Raw genomic sequence first — 19,768 nt, forward strand, 5'->3', positions numbered from 1 at the left:
ATTTGTTTCACAATCATGTAAATTTATGTAAATGTTTAGATATTTTAAAATAAAGTTTTCTCACGGTAGTTCATGAACACATATTTATTGCAACACTACAAAAATTAATAATAAATGTTATAGTTAAATAAATTAAACATAAATTTTCATGAATAATTTAATATTAAACATAATTATTGGTATTAAAGTTTGTGTTCAATATCGGGCGATGATATCCATTGTTAGTTAAAAATTTTAATCAATATAATGAGATGCTATTACAAATAAAATATGTGTTGGTTCATTTGAGGGTGTTGTATTGCCAATCGAACCTATTATTTAAATCCTCTCACAACAGCCTTCGCTCATAATACATTATATATTTCACAACATTAAACAAAACAAAACCAACCTTACAATACACTTCATTAGGTATAGCTTAATTATTTTAAATGTGAGTGGAAGTCCATTGCCACATATTTTTTATTTTTCCACTTTCTTGATGTCTTAGAGGTTTTTAACACCTAAAAAACCCCTAATAAGAGTTGATTTCAATCCTCGAAACGTGGCGTTTAACATTTTTTACGTTGACGATAGCAAATGTCGGAAATCCTTATACACTTTTCTAGACCTAAAAAAGTGGTTTCTTGCATGTTCATAATTTTTTCGGCTGAGAACACATATCTAAGAATATCTACAACATGGAAGTTACCGCTTTTCATAAAAGTAATAATTGTACACGTAGGTAGACAAAGGTAGGTTAAAAAAAAGCTAAAGTACTAACATATTGTTTTTAATATCATCTAAAAAAAGTATGAGTGGTAATGTTATAAAGATACATAAATATCCTTGTTGTCATTTAAAATGTTAAAATAGTATTTGATATTTTATAGAACTTTTGCAAAAGGAATTGCAGTTAAATCACTTTGTACTCCCCAACAGATATTTTCTGTACCCAACCAAAAGATGACACAAAAGTTATAAAGTGTAAAAATATGTGTTTATATAGCAATCTGTGCACAGTGTTACACGTGTAAATATTTTTGAAATTACAATCAAATTGATTCTAACCGTATTAAAGTTAGGATGATAAAATGTGTACATTTTGAAATTTCCTCTTGATTTTAAAGTCTTTTAATTGTCCTTAAATATAAACCCTCCCAAATTGTCCACACAGTAGTATTGTAAATAAATTTGGAATTAGACATATCGTCGCTTTGCATATTTATCATTGAATATTGCAATATTAGTTGAATAATTGATGAAAACTGTATTTCATTGAGATTTTATATTATATCGTATTAATATGTCAGAAAAGATGATGATCTTCTATGATATAGAAAAAATAAAAAATAATAGGGATGACATTTTTAAAAGTTAGTTAATTTATTATGCTGAATTATTTCCTGATGAATGTGCATTTGTAAGGTAAATTAATACACTGATCGTTTACTTTTTTGAATTATTAAATATATTTACAGAACATCAACTTTCACATTCTTTTTGCCAGTCTGTTACATTAAAATACTTCTCTGTCATGCTCTTCAATTGGTAAAGGCTGCAAGGATAGTCACAACCAGGGATGGCAAGCTCAACAGGTTCCAAGTCCTTCGAAATGCCGTCTATGTAGAGGACCTGTAAAATATCTTCACTTAGTATTTCCAGACTACAGATATGATTGAAATGACTTTTTTTCATTTAGAACAAGAAGGTGAGGGAACTCCCATTGAACTTATGCCTTCGGCGCCACCCGCACTTCTGGCAGGAAAAGAAAAGTATCTCGAGATAACACCCAAATTCAAGTTCAGATCACGAGAGCACTTGTTAAGTTTAATTCAACTTTTATATTTTCAATACGTTCGTATGTATAGCATAATAGCAAAAAGTAGATAAGGACTTCTTAGTACCCAATAATTTTGTCTTGTGTAGTCAAATTTGAAGTAGCCCGTTTATAAAACTTATTAGTTTAACACTCTATGTTACATTGTAGTGAATTAGGTAACTTTTCATATACTAACATGCTACTACGGTAACAGGTTACAGGAACGTAATAACCCAACACGTTACTTTGTAATAGGTATTGACAAACAACAGTATGCTACTATGATAACAGGTTACAGGAATGTAAAACTCAATACGTTACTTTGTAATAGGTATTTACAAACAAAAGTATGCTACCATGGTAACAGGGCACAGGAACGTAATATCTCAGCACGTTACTTTGTAATAGGTATTGACAAACATTAGTATATCCTGTATCTAGCGGCCATTACTGAAATACCACACACACATGGTTTAACTTTGTTTTAATTACTTAGAACAATAATGCGAAATAAATTACGTTATAGACATTTAAGATTGTATTAAAGTGAAGCTATAGTTTTATATGTCTTAGAAATAAATGAATTTAAATTATATAAAATAATACAATGTTCATTATACTAAGTTTGTGAAGGTACAATTACTTAACAGGCTAAACAAAACATGTCTGACAACATTTAAATAGTTCTAATTAATGATTCGATTTATCGATCACTCGAATGTTGGACTCTTATTATACTGTAGCCATTCTCATATAACGAAATTTGCAGTTAGTGATATGCCTGGACATCATGGTAAGAAATCGATTTATGATGCACTCAATGTAGGTTCATCTTTATTATCATTTGATTTTTTACATGATTGTTAATTAGATCTTTTCGCCATGGAAAATCATCAGACGCATTGTAGCACTTTTATTAGAATTTTTAGCACTACTAATCGTAGGATAAAGGTTTTAAAATCTTTGATAAAAATATGATTTTTTATTGTCCTTTTCATTATAATATTTCTGATTTCAGTTAAACATATGAATTATATATCTCACTATTTGGGTTTTAAGCGGTTTAACGTATATCAACATTAAATCAATTAAACAAGTGTTCTTGAAACTGAAAGTTCGTAACTTAAATTTAATTGTCCACCACCTTGAAACTATATTATTATTAGAATTTTAAGTTTCTCATGCTACGGCAAAACAATGCCAATATTAATTAAAAATACAATCTCTAAAATTAAACGGTAAAAAACAATATGGCAGACAAATGTTTTGAAGAAAAGTTATTTACGTATATCTAAGTGCTAGTTTCTTTTTACAAAGTTTATACTTCTGTCTTTTTATAAAAAAAACATAAAAGACAAATCATATTAAATTTATAAACTTAAAGTTAACAGTAGAATGTATGTTGATTATTGACTGATAAATAATTTGGATCTTTTTGTACTTGTCGAACTTGTAACTCAAACTAAACGTTTATCTTGAGAAGTTAATCTTAATGCGATTCGCTTTCCCGGGGAAGAGGTATTTAAAACGGATTTCACATCAAAATAAGGCTAAAATACGGTTTTCAGTGAACAGTGGATGTGCAGTTTTGTATACCTAGCTAATAAGTGCACTCTTACTTGTAAACATTGAATTGTATTTTCTATAAATATAAAAAACTCAATTTTCAATTAAGAAACTAATTTAATGAAATCGATGTTCATAAAACTATTATAATATAATAATTAATCATTATTACTTCTTGTGTACAAAACCGTACGTATATATTTGATAGTGTTACTAGCAGCTTATTAGAGTTTGGTGTCATAAGAAGAAATTCATATCTTAAAATCTCTGTTATAATAGACGAAAAACCTTATGAACGGTTTAATTTAAACATTATAATTTATTCCGATAAAAAATCGTTCACGCGTCTGTGCACTATTTTATAATCGGCGTTTTAATAAAAACACAATTACTATAAAGTAAGTCATGAACATCTTTGTGAAACAAAAATGTGTTATTCATGAATTGCATACTTATAGACACTTTTTATCTAGTAACTTACAAAGCATTACTTACTTTTTTGTTCACTTAGAACTAGAAGCTATAAACTGCAAATATTCCTATAAGGACCTTGACGCTGCTTTCGGAGTGATATTCGGCAAGGGTAAATTTGAGAGGGGGGGGGGTAGAGCTGCCTGCTATCGAGATCCATGAGAAAGAATTTAGGGCATTTAATCTCATTCATGACATCTGGAATTATTACTTACTTACTTATATTAACTTTGATATCTACAGGTGTCTCATAAACAGTTAGGTACCAGTATTTCTGGATTTATTCACGAAATTAAATGAAAGTTTCTGTGTGTCTGCCTTAACGTGTTTTATAGTAGAATATTTGTATTTCTAAATCTCTTTAAGGCGCACCATTGAAATTTCATTCATATTATCAATATTTGTGAGTAATTATACAAAATAACATCAACAATTCCAAAACTGATGACATATTTCAACTTTCAATATATAACATTTTATAGAAACTAAAGGTTATTAATAATAAAAAAATACATCTGAATTTTTATATGTAGAAATATGTAGAAATACATATTTCTACATTGAAATATGTAGAATGTAATCACAACATGAATGATACAAAAATAGTCAAAATCTGTAAAGTATAAGCGAGTATTGAGCCGATATAGAATTTAGAATCCAGGGTCCAATCTGTGACATTGCCTGATTTTAGACTCTGCACTTAGCAAAATGTAAAATGGACCTAAATTCAAAATTTGCATAGCTTTCAATGTTGGTACAATGTACTATCTTCCTATTTTGTGGTATTTGTAGATTGAAAAGTTATGGAGATGAATAGTTTTACTTCACTAGAGCGTACATATAGTTTTTGTTTAAAAAGTGAAATAGTAACATGTCTCTCTACTGATGCTAAGTACAGGAAGTGTATTAATCCTTCGGCAACCATCAGTACAGTTTGTAGTAGAACAATATCAAGATTTTCCAATAATGATGGAACGCCTTAATTTAGTACAACATATAATAACACAGTCAGTACTATACAGGTTTTAACCAATTTTTATGATTGCTATTCTTATTAAATTACAATATTTTATTGATTTCTCATATAGTAAAAACATTTAGCTAAATGAAGTGGAGTTTTAGACTTCCATTATCTTGAAAGTGTAAATGGTGTGTTTTTTGTCTCCTACTAACACACATAGGTGGAAAACTAATCATTTTTAGACATATTTCCTATCTGTATTTTTATTTAGATGCTTTTTAACGAACTTTTCAAATAAAGGTCACTCGTAATGGGACTCTGTATAATTATATTCCAACATATCTAGATGATATTGTGGAGATCTCACCTTAATGTAGGATCCATGTGTGGCTGGGTCCGTATGAAGTTCTAGGATCAAGGCGGAGCTAGGCTCCACCACCCAGTGGCAAGTGTCTGTCAGACCCAGGATACGCTGAAGACCCACTATTGTGAAGTCGTGGCCGACGTAGAGGTAGAGTTGTCTCGCCAAACTGGTCTCATTTTTCAGTCTGGCTTCCATAAAACGTACCGCTTCCTCAAATAACTCTCCTAAAAATCAGCAAGTTTGTGCTTAAATTTTAATGTGATATGCACCGTTTGAATAACATTCTAAAAACCAAATTAGGTGTGATTGTGTTTAGCTCCCGTACACCTTTCTATTAGCGCAGCGTCTAAATTATAGCCCAGCGTTTTTCACTCAAGATGGCTCTCCACAAATAGGTATAACTAAACGATTTAAGATTTGAATTATAACAGACATTTTTGACGCGGTTTATATTGGCAAATCTTGATTCTTCATTAGAGTAATTAAGACGGTATAGGAGCTAAACCATTGCTTATAATACTCTTCATACGTGATAATATATGTATTCTCTACATGATAGAATATATAAATATATTATGAGAATTACTATCCTAAATATTTCAAGAGAGTTCACGAACACACTGTACGAGTATAGTGTATAGTGATAAAACTTTTCAAAGCATACATTTGAAAACATAAATTTGAATAGACAGTTAACTGTATTTAAATTAAACGTAAAATAAACATAAATGGATTTGATCGTATCAAGAAGAAAAGTAGCAAGACGAGAGTAACCAATTTTGACCTAGGCCAACACGAGTAAACAAACTGATAGTACCTTGGAAAATTACACGCGATCATCAAGACCATATGCGATAAAACCTTATATTCTCGAACTCTAACAAAGAACAGCATAGCTTTAATAGGCAGTTAGGCTATGGGTAACGAATTATATAACTGCAAAGGATAACAAGGTTTCGGACATTTGTTAATCGTTATATGTTACAAAAGGTATAACATAAAGTTTTGAGGATTGGAATCTATCCTCTTCGTCAGGTGGGGGAGGTATTAATACATAAAAAATAAAGAACGGAAAGAAAAGGGTTCAACCATACCCAAAAGCTGCTTGGAGCCCAGTCCAGGCGTTGTCACTGCACAGGTACAAGGCCTGAGCACAATTCAAGAGTACGAGAATAACAATCACACCAGCACATGCTACAGTGGAATGTCCTCCCCCACCTGACAAAGGGGATAAGTTGCAATCCTCGAAACGTTGTTTTATACCTTTTGTAACATAATGATAGAAAATGTCCGAAATACTGTTGTACTTTAAAACCTTCTATCATTAATAACAAGCTTTAAACGAAGAATAGACTCCAGTTAAGCAAGCCTTTGGAATTATACCTTAGTAACACACTGATCTTCGGTCAAACCAATAAGTATATAATGTCCACATAAGATTGAAAGCTTCTAACTGGAACTGAGCACCAAATACCAAACATAGAAACCAACGCTTAGATGACGACAAAACTAAATGTACCGTTTTATGGTTCTTGAGTTTGATGAGACAATCTATCAACCTTCTGATTCTATGCCTCTAAGATTTATCTTGTTTAGTAACATTACTATCGCATTCTTTCAGACGATAGCGTATTCAAAGGTAATCAGTAACAATGTGCCACCTAATCCTGGTTTAAGGTCATCATCAATATTATCTTTTATTATATAGTTTGCCGGGTACATATTTTTAACTTACAATCTTGTCCACATAACAAATAGGCATCAGATAATTTGTAAGACAAACAAAGAAAAAGCTATTCAGCGGAGGTGAAGAAATAGTTTGTTGTTATCACAACAGTAGACTAATAAGTGTAATACTATCTCGATTATTACCTAAATAAACTGCACAATTTGTAAACCACTTAACACTTATTGATAAAACCATAGTTGAGTTGAACAAGGTACTACAGTTACAGTCAAGGCTGTTGGGAATTGCACCATAATGTTCTCTAATGTCTTTAAGCAATTTATAATTTATGTAGATGTGATGACAATGTTCTGACCCCATTCCATCTGTTCCCGATTGTGAGTCAACATTTTTTGATCTAGGAGCTGTTGTTTTGTTGGCATTCGATGAAGATGAATCGACAGGAGTCTGTTGAAGGTGTGTTCTTTACCACTTTCCAATAGTGTATTGAAGAGGACATTTGCTTTAGCCGGCTATTGCATGATTTTGATAATTTTTTATTTTGTTCGATGGCTTTTGATTTGGAATTGCACAATTCGTCTACTCGGACTGTTGTTCCGAGAAATTTGACTAGCGTCATGCTATACAGTATTTAACATTAAATGATGGTGTATTCCTCAATTAATTGATAGTTTTTTTCATCCAAACCGATGATGTATTTCTTAAAGATCCACTCCACTCACGAAACAACAATGAATTTGTATTCGGAAATATTGAAAATAACGTCGCGTAATCATAGTCGTCCAGGCAAAGTATTTAGTATACAAATATTTTGCCCAATAAGGCTAAAATCTCAAATTAATAGAATCATTTGTGATACTTTTAACGCCTTCCCTATTACATAGTTTAGTCTGTGACTGAAGAACACGTAGTCGCAACACTTATTTTTACATATAAAACAACTTATGTATATTGCAAGGCAGTATATCCAATAATTTTTAGTACTTCAAGTATAAATTGTGAAAATGTGGCAAAGTTTTTCATAACCTTACCAGTACTCAAGTGGTTTTATGCCTAAACGTCTTGTTTTCTTTTGGTGTCTTAATCACATGTATATAGTGAAAATACAGTGAGAATCAACCTTTAATGACACAAGAATAATCTCATACAATGCACAAAATGTTAAAATTCCACTTTAAAGTGATATAGAAACAATAACAAACCTCAATTATATACTGTGGAGTGTAATGTATATTACCTGCCATGAGTCTAAGCATGGTGTCAGACCCGGATATTCCTGCCTTGAACGCCTCTATCATGAGGGAGGTGATGGGCTGAGGATATATCTCTGAGACCCAGGATGGGAGTTTGAGACCCTCCATCTTCTGTAGAACAAATAGTAATATACATGCTGGACAGTATGTATTGACTGCATTGTTAGAAATGTTCAAATAACGGTTTAATGTAAAAATTGATTGAGATAGTTCCATTGCTTGCAAAAAAATAAGGGTTAAATTAAATTTGTGGTAAAAGTATATTGAGGACATAAAAAATCAAACGGATCCACGTTTTTTCACATTGTGAACACTAAAACGGTGGATTATATACAACTATTGTTTAGGGAAAGATGATATTCCTTTCAGGATATATTATTACAAGTAGGTATCGAGTTTTCACCAGTCTTTCAACGTCTCTGGTGTATGATATATGTACTGTTCAGTGCAACTGTTTTGTACAGTGAAATGTTTTTTGTTCTCTTGTGAAAACAAGTTGAGAAATTTCACTTGTTCTTAAAAGAACATTTACGCTGCTTCCTGAGTGACAGGATATTTTGGATGGATAGGGTTCGGGTAGGAGCCGTCTCCTGTCAAGGTCCACGAGGAACGATTTTTTCCATTAATCTCAGTCATGCCTCCTCGAAAGAAGGGGAAGCCAGCTTTGAACCAGCCTCTCCAGTGAAATTAGGAAGGGGAAGACATGCACTTATGCCCTTATAGGCTAGCAACAGCTCTTAAAATTTAGGGAGTCCCACCAAATCCATCAATAATCTTCCGCAGTAGACTAAACATATCGATCTACCCTTGCACCACAATATCTAGACGTTTGCAATTAGTGATGTGCCGCTTCTGGACATCCAAAAGGTGCCCAGATTTATATGACATATCTATTTAATACATAAGTGAGTCCTCCTGGGAAAAAGTGAATTGATTGGTTGTCAATCGAATCATTTTTCAACCATACGTAAAGGTTTGATATTTCTTATGCATTTAACTTCAAGATTTTAAACAGCAAAAGAAAATATTAGATTTTAATATTCTAAATTAAGTAATCTATCTCTGTAACATATAACGATGATATATATCCAAAAACCTGTTATACTTTTATCCTACACAAATTGATGGTGTCGTTAACTCTAACTGAATTTTATCTAGGCTCCCAGAGGTTGGAGGTATCTGCAAACATCAACTGATAAATATTTTTTCATGATGTTAATGCACACAATGAATCATGAATTCAGAAATCGAGTTAGGTTGAATTTACACGCCAAAAAGCCAGTTAAATATACAGCAGGTACTTTTATATTTACTAGATTGATTAGAAAATGAGTGTCTGGTCAAAAAAACATGATTTATTTTCAATATATTGACATTTAGGTGAAATTTAACTTATCGGGCTATTTTCAGATTTCCAGGGAGTTTAAAAATTTGCATATATTGAGTATAGTGAAGTAGTTTTACCAGGTCTTATTTCACCAGGTGAAGTTAAAGCTTCTAGCCCTTTTAACACGTCTTCTTCTGTAAAGCTATGCATCTGTCCCATCATGCCTCAGTATTCGGTTAAGTTTAAAGCCACATCCTTTATGGTATTTTACCTGTACAACTTACCGGGTTGACTATCGACTCCCACAGAGTGTAAGTGTCCATCCACATTGAACCGATTGAGGTATTCAGCGTAAGACTGCCCGCGTCCAGAGACGTGTAAGGCAGCGAGTATTCCAACATTCGTGTCAAATTAGAGCCAAAATCTCGTTCTAGTCTGGCCAAAGACTTCTCTTGTTCGGTGCGAAATTTGGAACACATTTTTGACCATTTTGTCGCCATAGAAAGTATTAACTGAAAATCAAATACATATCAATAACAAAATTTATTCCAGAAACTAAGTAAATTAATTGAATGTGTTATTGAAAATATAATCACATCTTGTAGTAATTAGTTTGAACGTTTAAAAATTAGTCATTGTAGTTTTAAAACTGGTTCACGATGGATACTGCAATAATCACGTGACTGTATAAAATGAAGTATTTATCATAATCAATTCCATGAGCAAATCATACTAAACTCTGTGATCCGAATATTTTTCAATCAATATTCTGAGTATGAATCTAATACTATTAAACGCAGAACAAAACAAAATAAAATTTTAAGAATATTTTCGTAATTTCAAATTATGGATTTATATTAAATTTATTTTTTATAAATAAATAATCTTATTAGTATCATACAAAATGTTATAAATGAATATAATCACGATGCTTAGTTACTAGGAAATTACCAAAACGTGGTCCTTGTTAGTGTATAAGATACGGATAGGCTGCCAGGGTATGTTGCGGTTCCACACTTGGAAATCTCGTGGTGGGTAGAGACCAGCCAGGATCAGCTGAGCGCTGTCGAAACATCGATCCACGTGAGTGCTGTAGACCACGATATCCCCTGGGTGGTACAGGTCATCCAAGAACCCGTTGTACAGAGAGCGAAGCTTTTCACCCAGTTGGTACATTCGGAATCGACCTCTCTGCGAACAAAACTCCATTCATAAATATATTGAACTTTTAAAAAATAAACATCACCGAGTTTAGTAGAAATACAATACATTCCGTATGACTTTATTTCTGTTAGTACAGACCGAACCATTTAGCAAGAAGCGCGGCGCGGGGAGATAACTCGCCTCCCACCACCCGCAAATAGGAGCGCCCTCTTGTGGTTCGACGGAATACGACCGTTACGAAATCCACGTACAAGTCCGCCCTGCAGTCACTTATTTTTGTTCTGACTGTACCACGTGCTTTTGCTTGGACTGGAGATTGGCTCGTGCGCATGCGCTGGCAGCGCTTAGAGGTGGTTGTGGGCCTGTAGCTCCAAAGAAACTGGAGACAATTTTTCTTGTCTAGACCGGAATAGGGTTAACAAAATTGAAATGGATTTCGGTTGCATGAAGGCAAAATTTCCCACAAACCCTTGTGCAGTGCTGCCAATTTGGGTACACTTCATTTGTTCGTTTCCCAGAAGTAATAAGTTATTTTTTTATAAACATAACTTCATATATTAAAAGGCATATTTATTTATACGTTTAAAAATGTACACCAATAGGTGTTTATGACCATTACTATGCTAAAATGCAACAAGTAAATTTCATTTTGTTGATACACCAAGGGACAAATACGATGACAAAAGGTACCAAACGAAGACGCAAACATATTTTTATGAAGAGGCATGCTAAACGTAAATGATAAAAAACGAAATTTGAAAATAACTAGTAGGCTACAGAATAGTTTTTTTATAGTTTGAACATTTTCTTAATACAGGAATATGAAACGCAATACTTTTATTCTGATTACGTATATTTCTTGTTATAATCATTCTACAGACAACATGATTCCCAAGTATACAGACATGTCATTCTACAAAAGTAATCTTGAGTCACATGATATATATATCTTATATATATAAAAATCTTGAGTCACGATGTATGTTGCCAATAAACTCCAAAACGACTGAACCAATTTCAATCAAATTTCACATGTATCCGTAATTTAGTCTAACTTAGAAGATAGGATAGTTATTATCTGAATTATTCTCTTATGTCGTGAATTATAAACGAATAAAATGAAGAAAAAGTTTTCAAAGCGCCTGCACATTATAACCTGCAATTACGAGATAGATACGTATATTAAAAGGTGAAACACTATTTGAAGGCGCTAAGTTATGATGTATAATTGTCTAAACTAAATTTTTGGTTGAACTTAAAGGTTGAGTGGTAGACCACTTTGTAATAAAAATACATTATGCATGTACAATACATTTTTGACATATTTTCTTGATCGTGACATCAAGGTAAAATCTACATCGGGGTTGGAGATATAATTTACTTCAACCAGAAATGCTCATACGCGGGCAAAACTTACGAAAAAGCGTGCGAAGCCGCGGGAAAACAGCTAGTATGTATATATATCCTATAATATATACAGCCGCATGTGTAACTGACTGACTGACTCACTCACTCACTGACAGATATATACAAATTCTAACATAGTTCTAGAAGTGCTGGAAACTTGAAAATTTGGCATGCAGGTACCTTTCACAATATGACCCGGAGGAAAAAGTCTGAAAAACCGGACTTTTTTTTACTTTTAAACCCCTCAAAAAATTCGAGAAAATTCGCGCATTTTTCACCCCTGCAGGCATTTTTTTGTAAGCCCAATAGCGGGCGCGAAACCGTTAGAGCTAGCTCGGATCTGACGAAAAATTCATAATCAGGAATGAAGTGAACTACAAAAAAGGTCCAGTGACTTTTTGCTCTATCTTTCCATGGTTAAGCGACAAAACGCTCGAACATTTGAAATTCCAGAGATTTTTTCGATAAAAATAATGTTTCAAGCCCGATAGCGCCCGAACCGTTGGTCGTAGCTCAAATCTGATTGACCCATCAAATTAGAAAATTGCGCGATCTACAGAAAAGGTCCGGTGACTTTTTGCCCTATCTCCATTTGTTTGGCCGAAAAAACGTGATTATGTACAATTTTGTTGTAACTTTTTACGTGAAACTTTTGTTTTTGGGGTCGATAGCGGCTTGGTCGGAGGTCAAATAAGACCAACGTTTTATTTAGGAAATAAGATGACCTACAAAAAAGGTCAAGTGACTTTTTACTATATTTCCATTAGTTTGACCGCAAAACGTGATTAAGTGAAAATATTGGACATTTTCGCCTAAAAATTTACATTCCGGGCTTGATAGCGGCTAAACGGTATTGGTCGTAACTCAAAAACAAGTTTTTAAACGGGGATTTAGGAAATCACGTGATCTACAAAAAAGGTTCAGTGACTTCGGGAGTTGGCTGAGCGTTAGTGAAGCTTCAATAGTAGATAGGGACAGAGTGTTTTTTTATTTAATTTTTATGAAATATTAATTCATTGTCAAAAAACTCTGGCGTGGAATGGTAATATCTAAAGTAATTTTAAACCCCCTTATCAACGTTTTTATTTCCATAAAAATTCTTCGTGCCCAGACACAAATTTACTAGAAAAAGTACACGCGTTCTTTAACCCCCGAGAACATAAACCGCCCCCTCCCGGGAATTTTCCTGGTTGATGAACTCCTGATAAAATTAAACCCCCCTGATCAACTTAATAATCGGATAAAGGTAGTTTTAAATTTATTTACACTATATCTGTTTACACAACAGCTGACCAGTGCAGATTTTTATCCCAAGCGTTGTACCGACTAAACCATAGGTCGTAGATCAAAATCCGAGATCAGAGTCGAAAGATAAAATTAAATTTCCGACAAGAAAGCTCCAGTCACTTTTTCTCGTATCTCTAACGGTTAAGCCGCAAAATGCCCTTGAAGTCAAAACTTTGGTTAAATCTGGAAAATTCGATAAAAATGGGTCTTCTTTTAACCCCAAGATCCCTAATCTGATGTTCAGACATAAACTTTCCCCGAATACCGCTAATCCAGTTTAACGAGTGAATACACCCCACATTAGAAATTTGGCTGAACGTTAGCTAAGCGTCAATAGTAGATAGAGACAAAGTGAATTTTTATTATGTTTACAGACACAACACCTTCTAAAATAGACCCATGTGTCATTAACCCCCGGTAACATTAGCCCCCCCCGGAAATTTCCTAGTATAACCAGATAAACTCCTGATGCCTTAACCCCTGGGTAACATTTAAACACCCCCCCCGGGAATTTCCTAGCATGACCTCATGTCCGAATTTTACCAATCACCAAATCACATTATCCCCGAATTTGCAAGCGTACATCATGGGGGCCTGGGGGCGTAGCCCCCAGCGAGCCGAAGGCGAGTATATATATATACAGTTTGACTGAGCCAAAATAAACATATATGTATATTAACGTGGACACAAACGTGTGGGGATTCCAACTAGGATAATGGTAAACGGTTATTCGCAATGGTAAATATGTAACATTTGTCTAGGAGGTAAGTGAAAATATACTGGTTAAGACTAACACTAACTTTATAGGGATTCACCAAGATTGTTGATAAAGTGTGGGAAAATATGTCAGTTAACACTTAAAAACATAACATTTATTTGACCTTTAAATAATTTGAAAAGTCTTAAGCAAAAATAATTTGTGAAAAATTTGGGTTTAAGCTAACAAGAAATAATATTCCGTAGACTGAATTTATAAAATGTTAAAATCATGTTTTTGGCCGCTTAACTATTCCGTTCCGCATCATCCGTTTAAAACATGAAAATATCAAACCATAGTTACTGAAAGGATTTTGTCACAAGTATATTTCTGATTGATGTTTCCTACATTGCTTGCCAATTTCTTATATAACAACTTCTTGACGCCCTGTTACTTAACAATGTTAACTTGCCAAAAAAATAATTTTCCAAATTTTTGGCGAAAGGAATGAACAATAGCGGAATAACACGAGGTCTTAGTTTACAACTGACTCAAATATAAACTTACCGTTGTGAGTTGACCTCCTCCGTGTGGCCAAACCTTTCTGTCGTTCACTTGATACTCACTCGTGGGGTACGAGAAGACTGGAGCTCTACTTCCGTGTCGGCTAAACTATAACAATAGTGTATAGTATTACAAAATATTAGGTATGCAATAAAAAGTGTAAAATAAATTATCGGTTTAAAAATTTAAAATTGTATCTAATTATGCCAACACAAGCATTGTGAAGAAATTAAATTAAAATATTTAAGATAACAAGATGTTAATTTTTGAAAATATAAAAAAACCGCTTTAGCTTCTAGGGAAATCTGCGTTTGCTTTTCTTCAGCCTCAAAATCTATTCAGCCTCTCGGCTTATCAGTGATCCTTTCTTTTAAAGTTTTTGGAGTTAAGTCTCTCTATATAGGTCCTTCTGGCCACTTAAACCTCATAGCATTCCAGATTATCTCGGCTTATAAAATTTCCTCGCTACTCTTTGGAAGTTTGAGGCGCAATATGGTCTCGCAGTTTAAAACCTCTTGTGTTAGAATCCAAAAGATGGAAGATTTTGGATTGTTGAATGTTAACGGCTACTACGATGTTTTACTATTTGGAAGGTTTTGGGCCTCCATGATATTCCAGCCTACATTATTTCCTGGACTCTGTAAATTCCGTAATAGTAGCCTATGAGACCTCCTCACCTACACATTCATGTAATCTAATATAAATGATCGGGTTACCTAGCGTAATACCCGTTTATTATTGGAATTTATATAAAAGAGTTCTGCCACAGTCAAATTTTCATTGAAATTATTATTATTCGTTACAATTGATTCGTGTACTGTTTACATTTTTACAAGTTTAACCATATCATTTAAAAATTTTCTGGTGAAGAACGAGACAGACAGTAGTTCTTACGTCCAACAATCGTCAATTATTCGTGAACTTTAAATAAGACATTCAATTAAACATTGGGAAATCAAATAAACTAATAAGTTTCAGTAGAGATTTGTCTTATCACTCTTTTAGTATTTACAGTATATGGTCCTTTTTAATTTATAAATAACAAAAGAGAGAACACATCAGAAAAGTTTCTGTTTTGTAGGTTTATATTAGCTTGTACCTTTTGAAAACTTATTCAAATATGAACAAAAAAAAAGAGGAATCCTCTTTAAACCTATGAAATTAACAGTACAATGCAAAGCTACATAAACAATATAAAACTAGAACATATTTAGTTACTTGTGTTATGAAAAACATGGGATAAACAGTAATAGTAGTAAAGTCTTATGGCTTTAACACAGTCGAATCGTATTCATCGTTTTAATTGCTTGTGATAACTACATTACATTCACTCTGTTAAGTTTCTTCTAATTAGATCATTATAAGTAATCTACGTGTATGCTAATAAACATTATAATTTACAATTACAAATATTTTACCATAAACGTAAAATATTGTTCATTAATATTGTTAAGTCCGATTCTTTTAAGGAAAATTGACATAACACTAAACGCTATAATAGTTCTTTAATAATGGACTTTTGAATAGAGAGCATATTTTGAATTTCGATCTCTTAAACCACAGCTTGAAGTTTTGGCACCTTACTTAAATTAGAAATACTTTGTCTAGTCTACAATTTAACCTAAGTAGAGACATGAGAGATCAAAACTTACAACAGCGACAAACTGCAACGTTGAGACAGTCCTGGATCCAGACCGCTGGTTTCCAGTTGGGGTAGAATTAGCACTGCAGGACATATTATATAAATAGCATTGTTGATCACCAGCAAAGAGATACACGATCACCAGAACTGCCAGAGTTACACCGGATAAGTAATATAAATAGGTCGACATCGTCTCTTCACCACCTCTGACACTTATGGCACGTCAAGTGTACACGAAAGACAAAAGTACTAAGTCTCACAAATTCTCACACAATCAGAAAGTTCAAGTAAAGTAACACAGTCGTATTGTACAAACTTTTAAACTACATTGAAACATTAAATGTAATCGTGTACCAGAACTCTTTGAAGGGACAACACAATACTGTTTTGTTATCGGTTGAATTCATTTTATCGTAAGGTCATGTCGTTTCGCTTGTTAAATTGTACTAATTAATTTGGTGTGAAATCCATGGGTTTAATTAGGATGTTGTGTGTGATAAAATTTATGCCCGCATTGAATTTGATTTTGTAAACGATTCTAGAAAAAAAAAACCACCGTATCTGTATTTATCAGTTCATATTGGACTGGTTGACCATGCTACATGTGTTAAAGGACACATACTACTATATTTGATGAGGGACAAATTTCATCAAAATGAGAACCATTATTTTGCCTTGTCATCAATATTAATTAAAAAAAAAACCATTATAATATTATGGCAATATAATTGGTCAGGGAGTTTTATGAAAAGAATTTGTTCCAATGAAGTGTAAATAAATGCTATAAGACAGTGTTGAATTATTATCGGAATTTTAAAATATAATAAGTGTTAGAAAATGTAGTGTTAGTGAAAGTAAGCTGTTTGGTTGCTAAACCGAAATGAAAGGAAAGATAAATGGTATAATATTCTATAAGTTTAGCTTTTTTCCCCTGAACAGCATTATTTTATAGCTTGACCAAATAGTACTTTACATAATATAGTATAGGTTCATAAAATCAGAAAATATGGTGGAGTTTCATCATATTTAAAGAGATAAATAACAATATGCTATCCAATACGGTCTTGTACGTTTTTTTATAATATTTATACTTTTACTTGCATTTAGCTACGTATTTTCATGGTTTTGGAACAAATAAATAAAATAAATAGTTATAATAAATAGTGTACCGAACTTTAGACTCATCTGAAAATAAAGAAACATTCGACATAACCCTTTATGATTGTATTTGAAGTTTGCAGAAATGAATCTTAGGAGTTCAAAGTAAGGAGATTTTTACCAAAAAGTAAATTTGACTTGGTGACCCATCAACTTGCATCCCCAAGGTAGATTCCTCACCCTTTGCGCTTATGTCGGTTGCATGGAGTTATATGAATCAAGCCGCTGTTCTTGTTATCACTTTATATTCAAACCCTGGCCCACTGATCTGCAAGCATCATCATTATCGATAGGTCAAGGCTATTACATTAGGTAACTAGCACAAAGATTTTATTTTGTGTTTTGTGTTAACATATAATTGTTGGCTAGATGATGGAATAGTAAAAAATAGTAAGTTACTTCTGATGCTAATTATTTTATATAATGTCGTGTGTAATTAATAGCGTTTGAGCGCTAAACAGGAAGATCGCTAGCCAGCTCTAGGCTACAACTGAGGCTCTGTTTAAGATGGGGCAAAAGTATAAAAGTGTCTGAAATCCATTAAAGATTCACTACAGCAACCTTGATATTAGTGCCTCATTCGTAAATCACTTGTAAAAAATACGATTATTGGGTAATAATAATTGGTTCTAATTTATGTTCTCTATAGACTTTCTCGTAAGAAATTCCACATTGAATATAAATTATAAACCATTAGTACTCACAGACAGTTGTATTTTTACAGTTTTTTACAATAAATTTATGGATCTTAAACATATCACAGTTTCAACTTTAATCACATAATAAAATTGAATTCTCAAATGCTCGGTAGCCAGCTCTCTTAATTTGGTACTCAAATAACTGAATACCTACAAATAATAACCTTATTGGTTATATCTAAATGATGTGAAAAAATCAAACTTTACCAAACAATGGTAGGTCGTTTTTTCCAAAAACATCAGGCTTTCCCTTAGAGCTTCGGTATTTTTTTCCGTAACCCAAGGAGCAAGAACTGGAATATTTACTGATCTGTTCAGTTATCTATTGGTTATATTAAAATAAAAGGTGGTCACATAGAGGCAAAGGTGCAATCACAAAATAAGCGAGGTAAATGTTTTGTGAATGACTAGTACAGCACCGGTCGCTCGCACAGAAAACATTGCCTAATTGTACTACCTACCGGTTACCGTCTCTATTATCAGTCCTACAAACATAGCCATATGAGAGTAGGATTATATTATCCTATTCAAGGATAAAGTTACAAATACAAACAATTTGGATTGGATCAGGTGATTTTTAGGAGGGGGGGGGGATAATCAAATGCACTTTTGGCGTGAGGCCCACGCATTTTTGGGATTTAGAGCACTTAGTCCCAGCCGCACTCTTTATTTCATATAGTTTTCATAGAGTTGGGAATGCCTTGGCAGCTATAAACTCTTTTACTGTATCATAAGTTTAATCTTAACTTCATATAACTTAATTCAGACAGGGATATGGACATTATAAGTTTTTGAGTGTAATTCAGTTTTAATACCTTGAATCACACATTTAACAAGCTTTTTTGAAATGCTACTTAAAATCTATAAATTCAGGTTCTATAAAATACAATCTATAAAATACAAGACGAAAAGAATAATTATTATATCAAACTAACATTTGTACATTTTAAACAGGCGGATTTGCAAATTTAAAATAAAAACAATATTATTTTTTATGTTAACAAATTGTAAGCTGATTGATAAAGTGAAAAACATAGCCGATTATACACACACACATATATATATATATATATATATATATATATATATATATAAAACAATAATAATTTACACACACACACACACACACACACAAATATGCTCCGCCGGGACTTGAATTATTTGATTTATATATATTTTGATTCAATGTTGATTGAAATTAAATAAGGCTATTGCCATTTATACAATTTAACGTAAATAAGATCATATGTTAGTTTGCTTATTTAAACGCATATGTGACAGATATGGCCAAATACAAAAATAATTGAATCGGAAAAAGTAAGCGCTCTGTGGTGTAATGGTAGCACATTCACCCGGCAAGTGAGAGATCCGGGTTCGACTCCCGGCGGAGCAAGTACTTTTTGTGATTCAATGTTAATTGAAATAAAATAAGGCTATTGCCATTTATACAATTTAATGTAAATAAAAGTCGTTTGACAGGTATTTCGTCTTCCGATCATATGTTAGTTTGCTTATTTAAACGCATATGTGACAGATATGGCCAAATACAAAATAATTATATATATATATATATATATATATATATATATATATATATATATATATATATATATATAATAATTTTAAGTTAAAATCAAAGCAACATATTGTTGAATTGTGAGTGAACAATTTTGTTTCAGAAGAATTAGTTCTTAATGCGTATATTAGTAAAATAAAAACAT

General features: G+C 32.7%; 1 protein-coding gene across 1 annotated transcript; it reads right to left on the reverse strand.

The window, feature by feature from the left end:
- Nucleotides 1–1,433: 1,433 nt before the first annotated feature.
- On the reverse strand, nt 1,434–17,287 carry LOC124360763 (prostatic acid phosphatase-like). Its single transcript, XM_046814642.1, has 7 exons — nt 16,202–17,287; nt 14,553–14,657; nt 10,382–10,621; nt 9,715–9,942; nt 8,088–8,214; nt 5,167–5,387; nt 1,434–1,614 (listed from the first exon to the last, which is right to left on the reverse strand). The coding sequence occupies exons 1-7, from the start codon at nt 16,379–16,381 to the stop codon at nt 1,465–1,467; spliced, it is 1,251 nt and encodes a 416-aa protein (XP_046670598.1). The 5' UTR covers nt 16,382–17,287; the 3' UTR covers nt 1,434–1,464.
- Nucleotides 17,288–19,768: the final 2,481 nt, after the last annotated feature.

The sequence above is a fragment of the Homalodisca vitripennis genome, chromosome 4, assembly GCF_021130785.1.
Source record: "Homalodisca vitripennis isolate AUS2020 chromosome 4, UT_GWSS_2.1, whole genome shotgun sequence".
Classification (NCBI taxonomy): domain Eukaryota; kingdom Metazoa; phylum Arthropoda; class Insecta; order Hemiptera; family Cicadellidae; genus Homalodisca; species Homalodisca vitripennis.

What these genes read in the sequence shown, in the direction of transcription:
- LOC124360763 (XM_046814642.1), bottom strand. Translation starts at nt 16,381, where the DNA reads ATGTCGACCTATTTATATTACTTATCCGGTGTAACTCTGGCAGTTCTG. An exon ending in GAGGAGGTCAACTCACAACG is followed by an intron (nt 10,622 to 14,552) that starts GTAAGTTTATAT and finishes TTTTGTTCGCAG; the next exon opens with AGAGGTCGATTCCGAATGTA. An exon ending in CTAACAAGGACCACGTTTTG is followed by an intron (nt 9,943 to 10,381) that starts GTAATTTCCTAG and finishes TTTGATTTTCAG; the next exon opens with TTAATACTTTCTATGGCGAC.